Source organism: Phaethon lepturus, unplaced genomic scaffold, assembly GCF_000687285.1.
Source record: "Phaethon lepturus isolate BGI_N335 unplaced genomic scaffold, ASM68728v1 scaffold36360, whole genome shotgun sequence".
NCBI lineage: Eukaryota > Metazoa > Chordata > Aves > Phaethontiformes > Phaethontidae > Phaethon > Phaethon lepturus.
The window spans coordinates 46,004-65,502 of NW_010513538.1; the positions used below are offsets into that span (position 1 = coordinate 46,004).

The 19,499-nt window shown below is 46.7% G+C and overlaps 1 protein-coding gene across 1 annotated transcript in view; it reads left to right on the forward strand.

Moving 5' to 3' along the window:
• Nucleotides 1–18,736, forward strand: part of MAMLD1 (mastermind-like domain containing 1) — a gene marked incomplete at its 5' end in the record, with an annotated part of 33,464 nt that extends 14,728 nt beyond the window's left edge. Inside the window, 4 exon segments of the mRNA XM_010290278.1 lie at nt 15,695–15,841; nt 17,334–17,415; nt 17,708–18,003; nt 18,005–18,736. Coding sequence (XP_010288580.1) covers nt 15,695–15,841; nt 17,334–17,415; nt 17,708–18,003; nt 18,005–18,736 — 1,257 coding nt within the window.
• Nucleotides 18,737–19,499: the final 763 nt, after the last annotated feature.

The window sequence follows — 19,499 nt, forward strand, 5'->3', positions numbered from 1 at the left end:
CGGCGGCCGCAGCTCTAGCCCCAAGGAAGCCTCGCCAACGCGGGGAGACGTATCAAAGGTTTCCGGACCCGTTTTTATCAACTCGTATACCCTTCCCTGAAGTCCAGCAGCAAATGGGGAGACAAGGGAAAGTGTTGAGGAAAAAAAGACTCTTTGGCTTAACCCTAGGTTTTTTCGCAAGCAATTTTGTCGCTTTTTTCCTGGGTTAGTTTGTGCGGTGGTTTCTGAACGCTGCTTGTGGCAAGGGGCAGGCTGGGACAGGGGACAGGGCAGCGGCGGGCGGGCGACTCGGGTGGCATCCTGGCGGCAGAGGCACTGGGCGTCACGGCAAAAAAGGCTGGTGGGTCCCGACAACCTGTCCGAGCCGGCAAACCGGGAGAGCCTTCGAACGAGCCCCTGCGACGAAGCCCTCCCTGCAGCAGGGTTTACGAGAGGGGTGAGATTTCCCCTCTGGAGCTGTGATACCGCAGATGCAGATCTCCCAGCCTGGTGCCTGGCAGCGCGAATGCCGCTTGGCGTCGATTTGGTGGTGCTCTCACCAGGAAAAGAGCCTCAACACCGAACTGTTCTTGACCTGAGTATTGATGGAAAAGCTTTTTTGAACCTCGAAGAACTTGCAGGGGTCTCCAGCCCTCAAAGACTGGCTCGGACCAGACTTGCAGATTTGCATGTATCTCATAATCCCAAACTGTCTGAACCTCATGTTTGTGCAGGAAACAGAGTTTGTTTTCTTAATTGCTCTTGCTCCACTCCCAGATTTAAACATTTAAAAACGTCTTTCCGTGCCTTAGCAATGAGACTGCAGGCAGCTTTCAGCTCACCTGGTTTGCAGAGAGTGACTTTGCCCGACTGCTGCTCAGCCAGCCTTCCTGGGTCTGTTCACCTCCAGCAGCAATGTCAAGCTAACCCAATTTTGCAGCTGGTATCAAGCGCCAGAGGCAAGCTTTGTAGATGTCTCTTTAATTCCTGCACTTGTAGAATTTACTGTATATTTTCCCTCCAGTTCCACTGACTCACACAGTCCTTGGGGGCAGAGGCGGGGGGAGAACAAGAAGGCTATAACCCAGGTCTAATTTACTCATCTGGTAAAGCCAGTCATCGATGAGCCTTTCCCCTCTCTGTCCACAAAGACAGTCCCTCTCGGGAGCCTGTTTGGCCTCCCAGTTATAATTACGGCATCAGTAGTTCTGTACTTGACTGTCCTCCCAGGCTGACTGCATCTTCTCTGCCAGGGTGTCGTGGCTGGGTGATGGCACTGAAACGTGGAATGCCCCCGTGAGCCAGCAGTACGAGGCAGGGCGTGCAGCCCCGTGTTGTTTGGGAGCAATGCCACGCTAATCTCTTTATATGGGACATATTTGCTGCTTATTTTCTACGATACCCTTAACAGCATAAACCAGAAGTTGAAGTGGTCACCATTTGAGGCACAAAACTACGACGGGGATCTTTGTTCAGGGCCACTGGAGAGATGGAGGGTGGCATTCCTGGGAAGGTAGCGCAGCTACCAGATGCTTCGGTGGTCAGAGGAATTTGTGTCTGTAAGAAACTGATTTGGAAATAAGGTACAGTAGCATGTAAGTGACTTTTTTTTTTTTTTAATCTGTTCAACATGCAGCCTACAATAGCTCTGCCAGTTAGATTTGAATTAAAACCAGCTCCACAAGCTACAAAGGCTCTTGAGCCTCATTGCCGAGACCGGAAATCCATTGTGGCGTCCTGATTAGTGCTGGTGAAATCGGAAACCTTTCTCGGGGCAGATAACAATCTCGCAAATTAAAATATAACCTGTTAATCCTGAATTTTAACAAGGATGGTTATGCAACTACAGGCCAAATCCAGGATGCGTCCTATCCATGTGCCCCTTGGTCAGAAAGGATTTGCTGATAGGGGAGGGTGGGATTGCACCCCTGCAGTACCCTCTCCCAAAAGCACCCCTGTTTCATGCCAGTTCTGTGGCCAGAGGCAGGAGGAAGGTGCTAGGGGTGAGACTCAGCGCAGGAATTGGGGTTCACATGTTGGGACCGACCCCTCTGAAGCTCTTGGTTGAAGTATCTTAAGACAGAGGTGGTCTGGCTGCGGCCATCCGTGCTTTTGCAGTACCATAATAGTCTCTTTAATTATGGGTAACAATAGGTTCTGTTTTTTTCCTGTGTTAATAACAAGTTCCAGGGTATAAATAACTCTGCAATTAAAACCAAACGCCTAACAATTTACCATTTGACACCTATGCAGCCTGCCGGAGCCTTGGCTGTGCAAGGAATTTTTTCTCCTGCCCTGAATATTTTATAATTGTTTTACAAAGAGCACATGGATGCTCCAGTCATTAAGAAATGCCAGCCAAGGTACACTGTGGCACCAGGGAGCAGAGAACAAATAGGGAGAGGGGAATTCACCTCTGCTTTGAGTGGGGAGGCATGGAGCGCCGTTCCTCATTTCCGAGACTGACTGTGATGCGTTTGATGTGGACCCTGCAAATGGAGTTGCTTAAATAAACAAGCGTGCCTAAAAATGTAAAAATAAAAGCAGTGCTATTTTAAGATTCTAAAATCAGGGCTTATAAATAGCCTAACTGGTGTGTTACTCCTGGCTGGGTGTGTCGGTCCTAAAACATCACCACAACTGTCACTTCCCTTTGAAGCAGCTTGTCGGCTCATGACCGCGGCAGTGGAGCCTCCTCTGCATTCCCGTGTTCTCTCGATAAGCACAGGTCAGTGAGGAGATGCTCTCCAGGCTGGTGTGTCCATCACACGAGCCCTTGCTGCGAGCACGCACAGACGGAGCGGTGGGTGCGCGCAGGCGGGGAGGGCTGCGGCTCTGGGGTTCGCTGGTGGGAGGTAGCGTTAGCAGGGTAAAGCGGCGCTGGCTCTGCTGAGCACAAGCCTTGGAGCCGGGGCTGCTGAAACCCGGGCAAGAGGCAAGCTAGTTGTGTGGTTAAGCGCTGTTTGGGGATTTGCGAGATGTGGGTTTAGCGCTCTCCGTTGTCAGCCCTCCTCTATGCCTGGCTGGGATTCATCTTCCTGCTCCCATCATTTAGGCTCCTCCTGTGGCCAGTGGAGGAAGACCTTTAGAGGGTAATTTCATCTCACACTAATGCGCACCTCTGAGATGTGATGGATGGTCTGCAGCAAGGGAAGCCTGGACAGCTCGCTTAGGCTTGGCCCTTGTCCGCTGGAGGTACCTTTATTCCCCGTCTTTGGAAGCAGCAGTGGTTGTGGTGATCCAATATGTACAAGTCTGTGAAGTTAAAAGTCGTATAGGTACCTTAAATAGCTGACTTCTACCTCAGAAAGCATTTTTGTTCCAGTCCTTTTTTCCAGCGTGGTGGCTGGAAAGAAGTACCTTTGATGGTGTTCCACTGCCTCAGTACTGCGGGCGAGCGGCTGGGGGACAGGCACTTCCCTGGCGGCTGCTTCCGAGAGGAATTCTGGCTGACTCCTGCACCAAGTAATGATATGTTTATTTGCAATATATGGAGCCAGGAGACGTCTCTGGGTGATAGGGATCTGGAGAGCAGTAAACAAAAGAAGGCAAGGTTGCAACTCAACTGTAAGAAGGCTTGTTTGGGTCTAAGGAAAACAACTAGAAAACCAAATAATGACGGTGTTCAAAAAGGTCTGCAGTGGTGTATCTCAGGACAACGTGCAAATGTATCTGCCAAGACCCTGCACTGGTAGGGTGCCAAAAACTGTGTCACTCTTATAGGGAGCTCTAAGCAGCCTGTACCCAGAAAGTGAAGGAAAGGGAGCTTGTTGGCCGCTCCTCCTTTTCATAATAGATAGAAGTGGGCCAGGAATCTCTCCTGGTGTAGCTGAGTCTTCCCCAGAAAGGGGAGGCTTATTTCGTGTTCTCTCAGAGGAGGAATGCTTGCAAATAGGCTGTGTCTGCCATCTCTAAAAGAAAGCAAAACACCCTGATGTCTGGAGGTTTCCAAGAGTTCGTGCTGAATTCTTCTTTCACAGCCTGCTTGTAACGCAGAGGACCATGTCCTGACGTGATGCTCCCCTAGTACAGAACAAGCCACTTCTATTTTATGGTGATAGAGAAGACGATTTCCATCAAGAAACGAATGGGGACGACAGCAGTGACAAATAAAGATCTTATGGGTTCAAAACCAATAAGCTGACAGCTCCATTTTCAAACCTGGTTGTCTTGAACTAACCACCTAGAAACAGTATTTTGGCAATCTGCTGACTGCAGCGGGTGCCTGCATTCTCCGCATTGCTGACAAACAGGGAGCTTCGGGGGGGCCTGGACGTGGATATGAAACGTTACAGTAAGTGCCAGGTCAAAAATTAAAGCCTTTATCTGAAAGTGAAGTTGCTGCTTCAGTCTGAAAGCGAGAACTTCTCCCATTGCTTGTGGTGGGCAGAGCAGCTCCTGGAGGGCAACAGGAGGACTGATTTAGTGCTCCATGTCTTTCCTCTTTTACACTGAACTCTTAATTATGCCTGCATTTCGCTGCCGATGAGCAGGGAGCGCGGTGTGGAGCTCGAGATCCCTGGGGTGCAGCGAGTGCCCAGATCTCAGCCCTGGCCCCGGGGTTGTGCTGACAGATGAGATCTGTGGCTCTGCGAGGATGCACACACGCGCGCGCGCTGTTACGGTATGAAGAAGCTCAGTTTGCTTTTTATTCCTCCCCGCCTCACTTCTTTTCTACAATCATTGCAAAACAGGAAGAAATGAGTGTGTCACTTTAAACCATGAAACCACTTAGTCCGTAAAGACAGATTTGGCGTCTTTGTGCTGTCAGTGACAGGCCAGCGCGGCGCTCCATAGTGATCCCACTGTTCTCCCTCTGCCCCGCACCCCGCCGCCGCTCCCCGCCCCCTCCGAGCTTTGCTCCGTGTTCGCCTGCCTCTGGTTTTGTGGTTGGTAACCAGCAAAAGAATGGAATGGATTTAATGATTTGTTGGCTGCGGTGCCGGCATGATTAAGTCAATAAAGCTGCAAGCTGAAAACAGACAGTGTAGTTACAGTATATGACTTTAACCTTGTTAATGCATGTTTATGTCCTCCTGCCTACTGTATAGCTGTACATTGCATAAAGAAGATCTGACCAATCTTTAACCCATTAAATAATTCATAAAGTGAGAGCAGACATCAGCTACTTGTGGAGCGGATCAGTAACCATGGGGTCAGCAATAACTTTGGCTCCCTGGACCATATCCAGCGTGTTTAAACTCTGGTGATGTCACCAGGCAAGCTTCTAACCTTAATCATTTGGATGGGAACAAAGGGAAGTTAACTGTTGACATGCGGTGTCTCCGCGGAAGAAGCACTCGCGAGTGCTCTGCAACATCTCCGCTCGCAGGGAGCGTGGACTAGCTCCAGCCTCCTCGCTTCTTTTGTACACTTCCCGCTTTCCCTATGGCAAAAGTGTGGCTGGCCAAATGTTCAAAGGCATGTTTTTTCCTAGACTCCTATTATCTTAAGTGACAAAGGCACCAAAATCACACAGAATTTCAGGGGAACGTTGGCTGACTTGAGAAGATGGTATTTGGAGGCACTTGGATGATTTTTTCATCGTGGATGAATTCTGAATGAAAAGTATCTTCTGCCGTGTAAATGAAAGAGAAAGGTATATAATGGTGATGGAAGGAGGCAGAAGCCAGAGGGGTGCAGGAGAGGATGTGGGGGGAAGCAGGACTCTTCCCACCACAGTAAAAGCTCTCACAATAAGATACCAGGCAGGACTTACAGGAAAATCCTAGGATTCTCACCCATAACTACCTCAGCCAGCCTCTTCTCCTTTCTCCTGCCAGTCAAAACATAGGGATGACTTCTCCGAGCACGCAGCCCTCTTTACACAGCCCCAGCTGGGCACCCAGGGGTTCTCCAGGTGTGGCGATGTCCGTGGCTGCAGCAGCCCCTTTTGTGGCACATAAGGGGTGAGTCACGGGATCGCGGGGCGTGTGGCTGGGACGTGCTGCGCTCCGCTGGTCCGTGCAGCCAGGTTGGAGGCCCTAGGGGACCTTTACAAGTTGGTGTAGTTTAGTGCTGTTCTGAGATGCAACCAGCTGTGGCTGGACCCGGAGGAGAGATGCAGAGAGGACACGACAAAACCTTGTATGCGGAGTGAGGAAAAAGCCCTTCCAGCTCTCGCCGGTGAGCAGCATGGAGCACAGTTCTGCCGCAGGTCTTCGGGTCATACCCGGGGGCATGGCAGAGGCACCGTTTCAGAGGCTGAAGACATAACCTCCATGCTGCCCTGGGAACTGGCCCTCATCCTCCCATTCAGAGAGCAACGTTAATTCCTTTTGGGGGGAAACTGAGACTGAGGGAGAAATGAAGCGACTTGTCCATAGTCGCCTGAAGAAACTATGTACAGTGGAACTGGAAACTGAACCTGGTCACATGAGCCCAAGTCCATACGGCTGGCTTTTATCCTGTGACTCAGTCACGAAACAAACTCATCTTTCAGGATCATCTCCTTTAGAGGTGGATCAGGAGTTCGCCTTTAATGATGCCATTTCCTACGTCTCCTTCTGACGAACTGCGTGCTCACAGTCTCATGAGCTAACCCTCCACCGCGTGTCCAAAGGGCCACTTGCTTGTGCAGGTGAACTCATTGGAGACTCGTGTGCTTACCTGCACAGCACACGTGCAGGTGTGTTTGCAAGCAGACCTCTGTGATGTGCACGTCTTTATGTCTAGGACCATTGCAGCTATTAAAGGCACTCAGGTAAAAACTCTCACACCGTTACTTGTGAGCCAGGTGGCTGCGTACAGCACAGCGTGTCTCAGAATCCACAGCATCAGCCCAGCAGTGAATTTTTCAGGTACCAAAAGATACGTACCTTGAGCTGGAGGTCAGAGCTGGACCTTTAGTCTGCTGTTGCCAGCGTCTGCAGCCAGAGACCGGAGGGGAGACTGACCCCCAGAGCTAGTGCTGATTGTTCCCAATCACTCAGTTAACCCCTGTTGCTTTATGATTGTGCTGATGAAGACTCTCAAATTAATTTACCCTGCTTTTTTTTTTTTTTTCTTTTTTGTTGGTTTGGTTTTGCTGTAATCCAGAGCAGCAGTCTCTGCTTTGGAGAAGATGCTCCAGAATTTATGGCAAGTCAACTCTGATCCAAGTAGAAATTCCATGTTCTGTTTTCTTTGGTTTTAGCTTGGAATGTTGTGTGACGCAGCTGAAAATCTTTCCTTACCGGTCTATTGATTTCAATGAATGAACCCACATACACCTAGTGATGTTTTATTATCACTCACCCACCATAGGGTATATAGCAGCTGGTAATTTTTGTGCGTTGACTGCATTTTTTTTTCTGCTTGATGGAAAACAGAGTCGCTCCAAGCATATGCTAATGCTGAATGGGGGGGTCCCAACTTCTGACCCATAGCTAATATCCTACAAGTCACATGAAGCTACCAAGGATTCTTGAGCTGGAGTTCAAAATGCCTATGTTATCAGCAAATAAACACCATTAATTGCTTCTAATATGTCATGCAGTGGTTAAATGACAAGATCCTTATTAATATGCGTCTATATCAGCCTTTTCAGTGTCTGTGAGGGGGAGTATGAAGTGGTAAAATTATTTAAAATTAGTGGGGAATATTTACAGGAAGGCATAAAGAACTGTCAGTTGAGGAAAGCAGCATTTTATGTTCTTGTCCCAGATGACCTTGCTCCAAGGACAAATCAGAGCTTGATGAAATGAAGCTGCAGATGGCTAGTGATCTCAACTCTGTAATAATGAAATGACACAAGAAAAAAATGAGACATGTACAGTTTGTAAATACAATCTGAATGGAAGGGGAAAAAAGGAATTTTTAAGGGGAGATTGAGTTGACTTGGTTACAGCAGTTCAGCTTCGGGTGTTTTAATAATAATTTCCATTTTAAAAAATAATGGAATTGCTCCTTGTTCCCCATACTCAAGGTCACCTTAATACATTTTTCTTTTTTAACATGTCAATATCTTGGTTTTAAAAATTTGAACATGAGGACTACCTAGTCACAGCCTACTTTGTTTCCATTATTTTAGCGTATTATTTATCACTGCATTTTGTTTTGTAAGTCGTGGTGGTGATTTTTGGCACTTCATTGGGTAGACGATGTTATACAACCATTTTAGGTTGTAAACCATGTTTGAATGGTTTCATCTGTTAGGAAAGAGTAAGTTTGTGAGAGGTTTAATACTGAAAAAGTGATGTGATACTTTGTGCCAGAGCGTGCTTTGTTTGTGCACTTACATGAGAAATCAGGAGTACATACTGTTGGGTTTTGCATATGGGCAGGTTTTCATGCAAAGGGCTTCTCAGAAACGGTTAGGCAGCCAACTACTATTGCAAGTTAGCAAGACTTGGGCATCTGCCTCTGTAAATTGAACCTTTGCATGAAAAGGAAAAAGAAATTCATGGAAACATTAACTTAGAGAAATCAAGGGATTCGCAAATCTCTCTGATCCAGACCACCTCACTGCAGTTCACAGAGCTTTTCAGAAACGGGCAGGTAGAGAACTGATTTCTCCCATTAGCTCAAGATTTCCTGACTCTCACTTTGCTAGAGTGAAATAGTCACTTTTTTTTGATCAGCTCTTTTCTTTTCTGCTCTCCCTAATACATAAATTCACCAGCCAGTCATTGCATGTCTCTGTAGCAGCTTCTGCTGGGTGCTGAGCTAAGCCAGCTCCTTTTGAATCTCATTGACACCTCTGAGAGCATGCCTTGACATAACACAAGGATTACTTGAGTCAAACCACTTTATAGATACGAGATGTTGTAGTTTGTCATCACAGCTAGCGCAACCTTGTAGAGACAGGCAGAAGGACTACCAGCCAAAATTGGGCGAGATAAATACAGTTTTAGATTATCTCATTGAATTTATAGGCAAGCTGCCCTCCATGGGAATGAGAGCGTGGTGTCAAGGGTTGGAGAATCATGGTAGCTGTACAACCCAAATATAAATATTTTGTTCTTTGCAGAGAATTCAATTTTGGATCTTGACTATATGTTATATAGACAGGTACAAAACACCCGTCTCTGCATCTTTGGATGTATACACATAAAACCAGTAACAGATACAGTTTATGTTGAAGTATGGTGGTACAAAGACTGGTGGGGATGAGTCCAGCCCTAGAGCGTTGCTTTCAGGTGGAAGAAAAGTCTGTTACCCAGGTCCCATTGCTGTCAGGGGTCTGGCAGAGCCTCTGTGGGTCTCTAGTCCTCCTGAAAGGTTTGCCTTTCACTTGGGATGGTGGAGCAAAGCTGTTCTCTGAGCTGCCTTGACCCATGGCCTGGGAGTTCATCTGGGCCAAAGAATCTATTTGCCAGGGAGCTGCTGTTGGTGGAGTCTTGATCATGCCTCCTTACAACCACCGCAGTCCCTGGGAGGTTGTGTGTGTCTGTGATACACCAACTCTCCCATCCGTGTTGTGCCTCAGGCTCTTGGCTGCTCCCAAAGCCATTTCCCATGTTCTTTCTAACATGGTGCTGGTAACAGCACCACAGCTTGATTTCAACTTGCCTGCTAAAGGATGCATTTTCATCTAAGAGAAGAGTCACTGTTGCAATAATTCACTCTGGATTTTCTGTCTTTCTGTTGCTCTGATTGCTGCTGCTCTTCAACAGCATGTTTTCACGGATGAAACCAGCTCTGAAAATATTGATAGAGTCTTGGCACAAAAGCTTTAACTAATTTGATTAATTTTTTTAAGAGGGGAAGTGGACTCAGCTTCTATCTTATTAAAATTCTGGGTGCATTTTTAAAAGCACTTTGGATACTTAGATGGAATTTTGTTTTGTTTTGAACAGCATGCAGTATAAGAGCAGCTATAGGGAAATTAGTATTTCATCTGCTTTGCTTGAAGGGAGGAGATCCTGATACAGTTGCTAGCCAGGTGGGGTGATTTTGTCATTGCTCCTAGCAAAGAAGGAGGACTACCTTTGAAGGAAGCTGTGCATGTTCATGCTGTATGAAAAGAAAGAAAAACTTAAAAAGAACTTTAAAAAAAAAACCAAACCCAACAGTATACCCAGGGATCACTTACAGTCTTCAAACAAACCCTTTTACTGATTGACAGCCTCCAAGATAAGCTTAGAAACTTGAGTCTGGTAGTATTTCACATGCTTGTATATCAAGTAAATGGGTGAAAGATGGGTAAAAAAAAGATCCACTGAGCTGCACAGTTTGTTTTATCAATGTTCATACATTGTGTTAAAACAAACATGCAAACAAACAAAAACCTTTGGAGTGTTTCTGAACTGAAAGGCTGTTTTATCTTGAAGATCATCTCTGAATTGTGAGCAGAATAGAAGAGAGAAAAGAGACACAGAACTACCAAAGAGCAGCTGAAGAATTTTGTTAAAGGCAAGAAGCAGAGGCAAGAAGCAGAGGCAAGTGTAACCCCTGACTTCTGTGTGAAGCAAATGATCACGGCATCTCACAGAAGTCACACTCTTGAGTGGGCTGACATGATCATTCTGCCAGACCATGACCCTGGGTTTTGTTTGCTTTGTTTGTATGCATTGGCCAAACAGATTCACCATCTTAGTATCTACTCGGATTAATGGCTGTGGCAGCAATGATTCTCCTTTGTAAAGATGGCATCAAGGTTTTCTATGGGGCCGCACAACGTTACTAGACAACGGGAGTCTATGTGTGTCTTCTCTGTAAATCTAAACATGAAACTCTTACAACCATGAAATTCTATGGGTGAATTTAATACTGCTTTAATACTATTAGTGATTTAATGGCTTAGTTTGTAGTATTTGTAGAGTTGTTGTGCCTGGAAGTCTTATCCCTGGACTTCAGAGCGCAGTGCTGCCCAGGCACGAAAGCCCCACCAAGGAGATGCAGCGCACCTACTAGGCAGGAGACGATGCGCCGGCAGGCTGGCAGGACCCCGGGGAAACGCAGAGGCAGTAGTTGAAAGTAGTATTTGCATTTCCTCAGCAGAGTACAGAACTCCCCATATGTAGCAGATGTTCTTCAAATACAGAACCAAACTCAGTTAATGAAACTTCACCCCACCCCTAGAGAATAGCTGACCCTGCTGTGAATTACGGATCCACCTAGAGTCCCTGGCCGGGCAGCCGGGGCCTCGGCACGGATCAGTGGCACAGGCTCCTGTCTGGGTTTTGGGGTTTTGTTTTGTTTTGTTCTGTTTTACTGTGTGATGTCTTAGTAAATACTTCAAGCTAAGTTATCTTTGGTTGCCGAAAAAACTGGTGGAAAAAGCAGTTTGTCCCTTCCTCGTATTTGCAGCAAACATCTACCCTGAGCAACCCATTTCCTTTAGTCTTTTCCTTCTATGCTGGGGTGCTGTGGCTCATCTCAACAACCCTTCTGTTTTAAAAGCTCTATAATTGCTGGATTCAGCTGGATGCCCCATTGAAAGTGAAGGGAATATTTCTCAGATCAGCAGTGTCTTTTGAAACGGAATAAACTTTTTAAATGCGAGTACTATATGCATTTTTAATTAGACACGTTTCCGTTCTTCTGCTGCTGTTCATGCTTTCAGTTAGGAAGTGCAGATCTTCCCCGACTCTGCAAATATCTACCGAAATTTGCAAAGCTGCCTGTCTCTCTCTCAGTAACCTTGCTGTGACCTGGTTATCTGTTAGAACCACAAAGAATTCAGTCTCTAATTAGTCCATCTGTTAACTATTGAAATTCATGGCTTAGTTTTATTGTCTGGGTCTGTAACATAATGCTGAATGGTCTCACCTGGCAGCTTATTTCTTATAAAGCAAATGTGCCTTTCCAAGAGCCATTTTGGTGCAGATAACTGTCTTTTCAGCATTGGACAAATGACTCTGTCTAGCAGCCTGCAGTCCCCTTCGTGCCCTCACTGAAATAAATTGTACATCTCTAGTAGCTCTGGGCTTAAGTCAATACAATTTAACATGTACATTTCTTTGTTATATTCTTTGGAGTTACACCGTAAGAGCAGATGGGAAAGTTTAATAATGATAAATGAGTTTAGTGTTTTCACATCGTCCTAAAAAACAATGAATGCTCTTTATTAAAGATTAGAGGGATTTTTACATACTTGCCAAAGAGCAATTAAAGCTCTAGCTCAGATCCTCAGAAAGTCTTGTTTTTAAATTCTTTTTGGACTGTTTGTTAATGAGGATTCAGAGGAATTAGGGGCCATAAATTTCTTCATTCTCACTTAAGTGAAGCCACAAAGTGATTACTGGATATGTAACTACGTGCTGAGGACTGGAGTTTATCAACCACATTCACACAGAACAATTCATCTCTGCGCATATTTACTGCAGTTGTGCGTCTTGTGTGTAATCAGATGATGGGGCTGGGCAGGTCACGCTCGTCAGTGGATTTTTAGAAGGATGTAGATTCATAAATGTACGTGGTAGGTCTCGGTGGGACTGTTCGCACACTTTCCATTAAGCGGTTGCCCGATTGTTTTGTTGGACCAGACCACGCTCGCTACAGTTGGACACGGTGATCTGCAGATGCATTTGCCCAGCCTGAACTGCCTGCCATTGTGCACTGGCCGGGCAGCTGGGAGACACTGGTTTCACTGGGCTGTGCAACGGCTTTTACAATTACCTAGAATACTGACAGAATACTGACACAAACAGTATACCCTCTTGCACAGCGGGAACCTGATTCGTTTCTCCTTGCTCTTGCAACTAGTGCATGAGATACTAAGTCAAAACCGTGAAGTTAGCCCCAGTGCCTCTTTGAACAGAAATTGCCACATCGGAAAGCCCAGGGAGCCCCGACCCGCTGTGCGACAGTTTGCCTAGCAACAGAAGCACATGCTCTCAAACACACGCTCTCCGATTCCGGGTCTGTGTAGCGCGCCGTTTGGTTAGGGATTCTGCACATCTGATGTTTCAGTATGAGTTTTTTGAGGGAAGAATGGCAAAAAACCTGATACCTACATGCAAACACATTTTTTTAAAAGCTGAAGACTTAAGAATCCCCTGTAGCCTTCTGTACCCTCCCGTGTAGCGTACAGCTGGCTAAGCCTCACGACCCTTTGGGTATGAACACTCGCTTCCATCGTTCCCGACTTCGACACTGGAATCCTCCTCTCTTTGCTGTCTTCCTGGATTTTAAAATGGGATAGTTCAAACTATAGACAAGTTAAGGTTATGACTTGTTTGGTTTGGCCTTACCATGGGAAGGAAAGTGATTTTTCTTTGGAGTGATGAAAAGGAAAAATGTTTAAAGTTCATTAACCTTTGGTACAGATAGCAGTGTCCTTTAGACTACACCAGAGCTATTCTTAGTCATGACGTTTAAGTGGTTATTTTTTAATGTAAGAGAATACGGTAGTTCCCACTAGTGGTGAAAAGAGAGAACTTTTTCCTTTTTCTTTTTTTCTTTTTTGGCTTAACCTAAATGTGAACTGTAGAATGCAAGATTTTGAATTCATTCCTTGTCTTCCTATCTATGCTATTTTGTCCTAATTTCCCCAAAAGCCAAATTTATATCTATAGTTTGTTTCTTTACTGGCTAATTAAGTGTTATACAACTTTGCTCTGAAAAACTCGGCAACCCATTCTGTGTATTTGCAAATGAACTTTGCTGATTGTCATTATTGCTATAGGGTGCTTGCAGAAAGTCCCATATAATTACACTGTTGTACTGCCACAGCACCAGAGCCACAATTAGTAATGTGATTTACACTTCTTTACCATTAATAGTATGGAAAAATCAACATTATTTTCTTGATGATGCTTAGGAGAAATTAGAATGAGGTGGACATGATTAGGAAAAGAGACTTTAATGTTATGACTTGTTAATGCAGTAGCCCTGAGCGAGACATCAGAATGATTGTCCTTGCACTAAACTCATTTGCTTCAGTAAGCACAGACCCTCTGCACGCAACAAGACAAGTTTGGAGGAAATTGGATAGATGGCAGGGATTTTGGTGGTATGAACATTTCAGTGTCTTTCATGTGCAGAGTACACAAACTGAATCCCTGCACTTTCAAATATTCCCCTAGAGGCAATCTGCATTATTCAAAGCTTAACTATGGCTGCAGAATCCTGTCTGACATGAAAGCAGAGTGCTAGCTTTACATGAACTTTCATATTTACATCTGTAGTAAATCATATTTACTTTTTTCCTCCCCTCCCTCTTTTTCTGTGGGAGAGAGGGAGTAAAATAGGTGGGAGGGGAGGGGAGGAGGAGAGGTGTCCAGCAGAATTGTAAGCAAAGCACCAGTAATAAAGCCTAGTCTTATGAGACTGGCCATGAATAGGAATGATAATGAAGCAGTGATGAGCTGCAGGTTTGTGTCTTTTAGTAAATTATCTAGCAGGCATTTACATTTCATCAATTGTGCTTTTGCATAATAGACTGAAGTGCTACAACAAAAGGAGGCACCATAAAAATTAGTAATTTCAGTGACCTTCTTGGTAATCGCTTTTACAAAGAGCATCTTGGAAGGAGTTGGGCGATCCTCACGGTGAAGCTGCTGTGGAAAGGCGTGCTGGGCCTGAGAAGCTTGCCTGGTGACAAATGCCTTCCAAGGCTTTCTTCTGGTCACCCTGAAACATGGCTCGTATCCTGTTTTCTCCATCTGAGCATGCTTCTAATTGTCAGATGTCAAAAGGCAACAACCATTTTCTTCTTGCTTATCTCCTGATAACATTGATTCTCAAACAAAGGATGTGGGCTTCCATTCTGAAAACAAAGGAAGCATGGCCTAGCTAAGGATGCTGGATATAATATACATACTTCTCCCTGCCAATAATAACAAAACATCATAAATAATGTAGATGCTGGATGTGAAAATGGAGAAAGGGGAATACACTGGTACTGCTGTTCCTGGGTACAGCACTGACAGAATCTTGTCCTCAGTGAGGCCTTGACTTCTTCCCTCGTTTTTCTCTTGTGTTTCTCTGACTACCTGCCAGCTCCTAAGATGTTTAGACTTCAGTATTTTTTTTAATTCTTTTTCCCTTTTGGGTTGTGTCTTCCTTGTGTTCTTGTGAATTATTTTTCCTCTTCTCCCCACAATGCTTTTTTTTTGGAGGCAAGTCCTCAGCTGGTGCAAGTCAACTCAGATCTTTCACTTGAGGACTTACAGTGAGGCCAGTTTGCACCAGCCACGAATCGGGCCCACTGCATTACTGGTCTGTGCCCGCCATAACCTGACCCTGCATTTTTGCATGTTCTCCTCTCCTTTAACAATTAGCTATCCTCATTTGTCTGATCATGGAACCCACAAGAGCCACTTCAATCCCAGGCCCACGTCTTCCCCATCTTTCCAGATCCCTGGTCTGATGACACCTTTTCCCCTGTTCTGCCTTTAGTTTGCTGTTTTCTTTTACTGTAGGCTTCTCCTTTATATCCAATTGCCAAATCCTACCCTGATGCAACTTTTCTTTCCTTATGTCTTTCAGTGTAACAGTTGGGGAACTGGTGGGAAATGTGACGCTTTACTCACATCCCTTCTGCCAGCCAGGCAGCCATGTGACTCCAGTAATGGTAGTGAATCAGTCCTGTAGCCTTGGGCTAGTCACAAAGAATTTTGGATTAACCTTTTGCTTCCCTCACTTCTTCTTGTGCTGATCCTTAGAAATCAGAGCAGTCCCTGCCCCTCACTGTCTTCACCACGACGTGAGGGTCCGTGTGAATCCACAAGATGTTTTGGCCTTGGAACAGCCAAAGACTGGAGAGGGGACATCAGCAGAGAGGATAAGGGCTTCTGTTGTTATCTCCCTGATGAGATGAATTTTCTTTTTGCATCTTTCTTGGCAGGATCAAAATCCTGGAATTGTTGCCAGACTTCAGGAGCCAGGCTCCATCCCAAGTGGAGGCTCTGTGCCGGCACCGGCCACGGTGAATGGGTACACGATGAGGAACCATTTACTCAAGCAGCAAATAATGAAACGACAGCTGATGCAGGTACGATGCCGAGTGCCTCTGTGGGTTGCTGTGCTGTCCACCTCACTGGGAAGGACAGGACTAACCGGAATGGGGAAATCACCAGTCAGCAAACACTGAGGAGTGACCCTGGAATTGCTGGGTTGAGTCAGACTAGGGCTGTGGTGAGTCCAGGATGTCATGCCCAAGAGAGGCCAAGGCCAAGAGCTGCTCAGCAAGTCCAAGTGCAGATCTGCCCACTCGTATGTAAGGGAAGGATTCAGTCACCTCCATATCATTGCCGTCATCCTTGGTCAGCCGCAGAGCTGGGAGGGAAAATGCAGGGAAGGGAGGCTTGGAGAGTGAGTCAGCCCCAGGAGAGATGTTCTCCATGGTTGCCTTTCTCTCTGGTTCCCTGGGAGTTTACCAGAGCAGATGTTAGGCTCCAGTTTGTCCTGGACTTGGCTGGTCTCTCTCGCAACAGAAGTCCCTGTATTAGGTTCGTAACATTCTGTGCGAAAGAGCAGGCATGGGGGAATCCCACAGACGAGTTGGGTGAGGCAGCACTGAACATGCACCTCTGACTTTCTGACTGTTCTGCTGAATTTGAGTCAAGGAGGCTCATTTCTTTGGGTGGGAAATGAGATGAGAAGTAGCTCAGTAAAACCCTCAACGAAGTACTGTCCTGCTCATTGATCAAACTCCCTTTCAAAACCAACTCTGCCTCCTTGTCATCAGTTGGCTACAAGCTTATCTGTGCTGCTCTAACACAGAAGGAGTCAGGCCTCAGCTTCCACCGTCCACAGAGAACAGGTCACAGCTGCTGTCCACAGGAGGGATGTGAGTGTGGTGGCAGGTTCTGGGGTTAAATGGTAGGAGACGCAAATCAAGTCACTTGGAGAAAGGCAGCAATGCCTTGCTCAGGGAGCACCTGCTAAGGATCCCTGGCTTCCTGTGGATTACTGCTGTGTTCTGGTTAGAAGTGGCGACCAGCACAGAAGGTGATGTACACACGAGTAGAGCCATCCTCCAGACATGGTAAAGGCCACCAGCAGTCTCCTGTTTGTCAGCGTGCCTCTGCAATACTGCCACAGTGTCTGTTCACTAATAGACTTTCGGGCACCTTTTGTCCCCGGATCTGATACTTCAGAGAACACATCCAAATAGTCCGCACCAGAGGTGCTGGGGAGACGCCAGGATTACTGCAGCCTCCAGCTGTGCTGCACTTCACTCATAGGCTGGTGAACACGAGGGTCTCCATGTTCATCCAGCTCTCCTTGGGCCTTGGGCTGCCAGCACGGTGTCTGCTGAAGGCTGAGCTTCCTCCTGCTGGGCTGTTGTCAGGGCACCTTTGCAAGAAGGGGCATGTGAGCAATTAAGATCCGGTCTGAAATGAACTGTCTGGGCTGAGTCTCACCAGAGAGGGTGCACGGGAGAGGTTGTTAGTGTTGACAGCGGCTACACTTCAAGTGTCTGCTGCTCTTCTTGCCTGTCAAGAGACTGCAACTTGACTGTTATGCCCTTGGTTTTGCAGGAAAAGCAGAGACAAAACATGCTGGGAGTAACATCTGAGCAGAGGAGTTTGTTTGCGGCTCAGCAGATAAATCAGTTTCAAGGTAAGGAGGGAAGCGACATGCTGTGGAAAGCCTCAAGGAGCCGGGGCCTGGGGTCTGGTTAAATACAGGGTGCTTAATGATTCTCTGCCCTGAAATGAAAGCGTTTCACATTTTATCACGTATTATGAGATTCACCCATTTCCTTATCGCTCCAGTAATAACTCTGTTACAAAGAACACAGAGGAGAGGCCCATGTAATGAAAGAGAAAGACAGAGCCGCCGCCTTTGAAGGCTCTGCCATGTTTCCGGGGTGAACATGCGCTCACCAGCTAACGTGTCTCTTTGTACGCAGCCGTGCAGCAGCCCGTTCCCGCTGACTGCAGCCAGGTGATGCCAGCTCCCCCGCCCAACCACCGCATGCTGCCATCTAACCCAGCTGTGCTCCAGGGCACCTTGGGCTCTGGCATGGCCCCAGCCACCGCCAGCCAGAGCAGCGCGACGATGGTGATGATTCCACACAACCCTGGCAAGCAGCAGGGGATTTTTCCGCCTAATTCTGACTTTAACATCCCTCTGCGGCCGAGCCAGAACTCACTGGGCATGAACTCGGGGTGCCAAACGGTACACAGCCACTCTGCTGTGCGGCCAAAAAAAAAGAATGCCGATAGCAGGCTTCAGTTCTGGTTCCTTAGGAAATCACTCTGCAACTCAGCAGCACTTGAGGCAGCCGAGTATGCCAAGGATCCCGAACGTCTACCCCAACTCATCTGCCCAGATGTGGACGCCGACTGCTGCGCCAAGAATGCCAAATCAAAGCCAAGTGGATGCCAGTATGCAGCAGTTCTCTGGTAACACGCTCTTCTCCAAACAGAACGTGCGACCAAGTGCACCGGCTCAGCAGTTCTCCCAGCAGGCTGTAGTGCCGCCTAATCAGATCGCTCCCGGCGTCCAGGTCAGACAGATGCAAAAACTGAGCATGGGACAGTCTGGGCAGGGCTTGGGCTCAATGAGTAATCAGAACTTGAGACACAATTTAACCAGAGGACCGTTGCCAGCTATGAATGTTATGAAATCAATGCCACAAGGAGTGTCCAGTTTTAACCAGCTCAATCCTGCCCCGGGCCTTGGCCCGCCAAGTTACCCTTCCACGAGCCAGCCGCCCGACGCCTTCAACAGGATGAGCGCTGCTGCCGCCGAGCTGCCGCAGTATGACTTTGTGTCCCAGCACGGCAATTCCATCATGCCCGCAAACTGCAGTGACACCGACTTCCTCGACTCCCTCATGAAGAACAGCAGCAGCAACGATGAAGAGTGGTTGAACAATCTGACAATGATAGACGACATTTTGGGACAGCACGCTCAAAGCTCTGGACATGTTTAGCTCAGAGAGAAGCAGTCTCATTGTAAATAACGTACGTATGGCTTTTGAACATAACAGACAACCCGTGAAAGCCGCTGCCTCTTTCAATACAGAATGAATAGACTCAGCCAATTCTTTGCCTGCATCAAAGTTTAGTATTGGCAGTTTTTCAGATGACTGTATATATTTGAATATTTTGTAAATTATGTTTTCCTAATCCTTAAATGTAGAAGTATTTATACTTCTTTGCTGGACTGTTTGTAAATAAATCTATAGCATAACTTTTGGTTTTATTATAGGGATTTCATTATACCTTGTTATAAATATGCAAATAATATTGTTAGTTTCAGTAATACTGTGTATTACAGCATAAAATACTTATGTTTTTGACATAACTTAACACATGAACTAGGGGTGTCATTGCAGCCAGACTAAGCAGAAATCAAATGTGGCATCTGTTCTCCCATATCAAGAGGAAAGATTGAAAAGTTGCATTAAAAAACAAATAAAATCCATAAAAGGAGCTGCTGATTCCCTCGTAGCTCAGTCTTGCAGCCTGATGCTGGTATGCAGGTCCCATCCAGGCTCCCGGCGCATTCGGGGGTCTGCCCGCAGGGATCCATTTGCAAGATCCTGGGGCACGTTCTCGACCTGACAGACTCCAAGAGGTCGAGCTGTCGCCGACAACGCGCCGCCCGTTGTCCTGCAGTGGGTGGGTGCTGGCGGCGTTAGAGCTGCTGACCGGCGTGTGTCTGGGCATGGCAGGCGGGCGACGCGCTGCGCT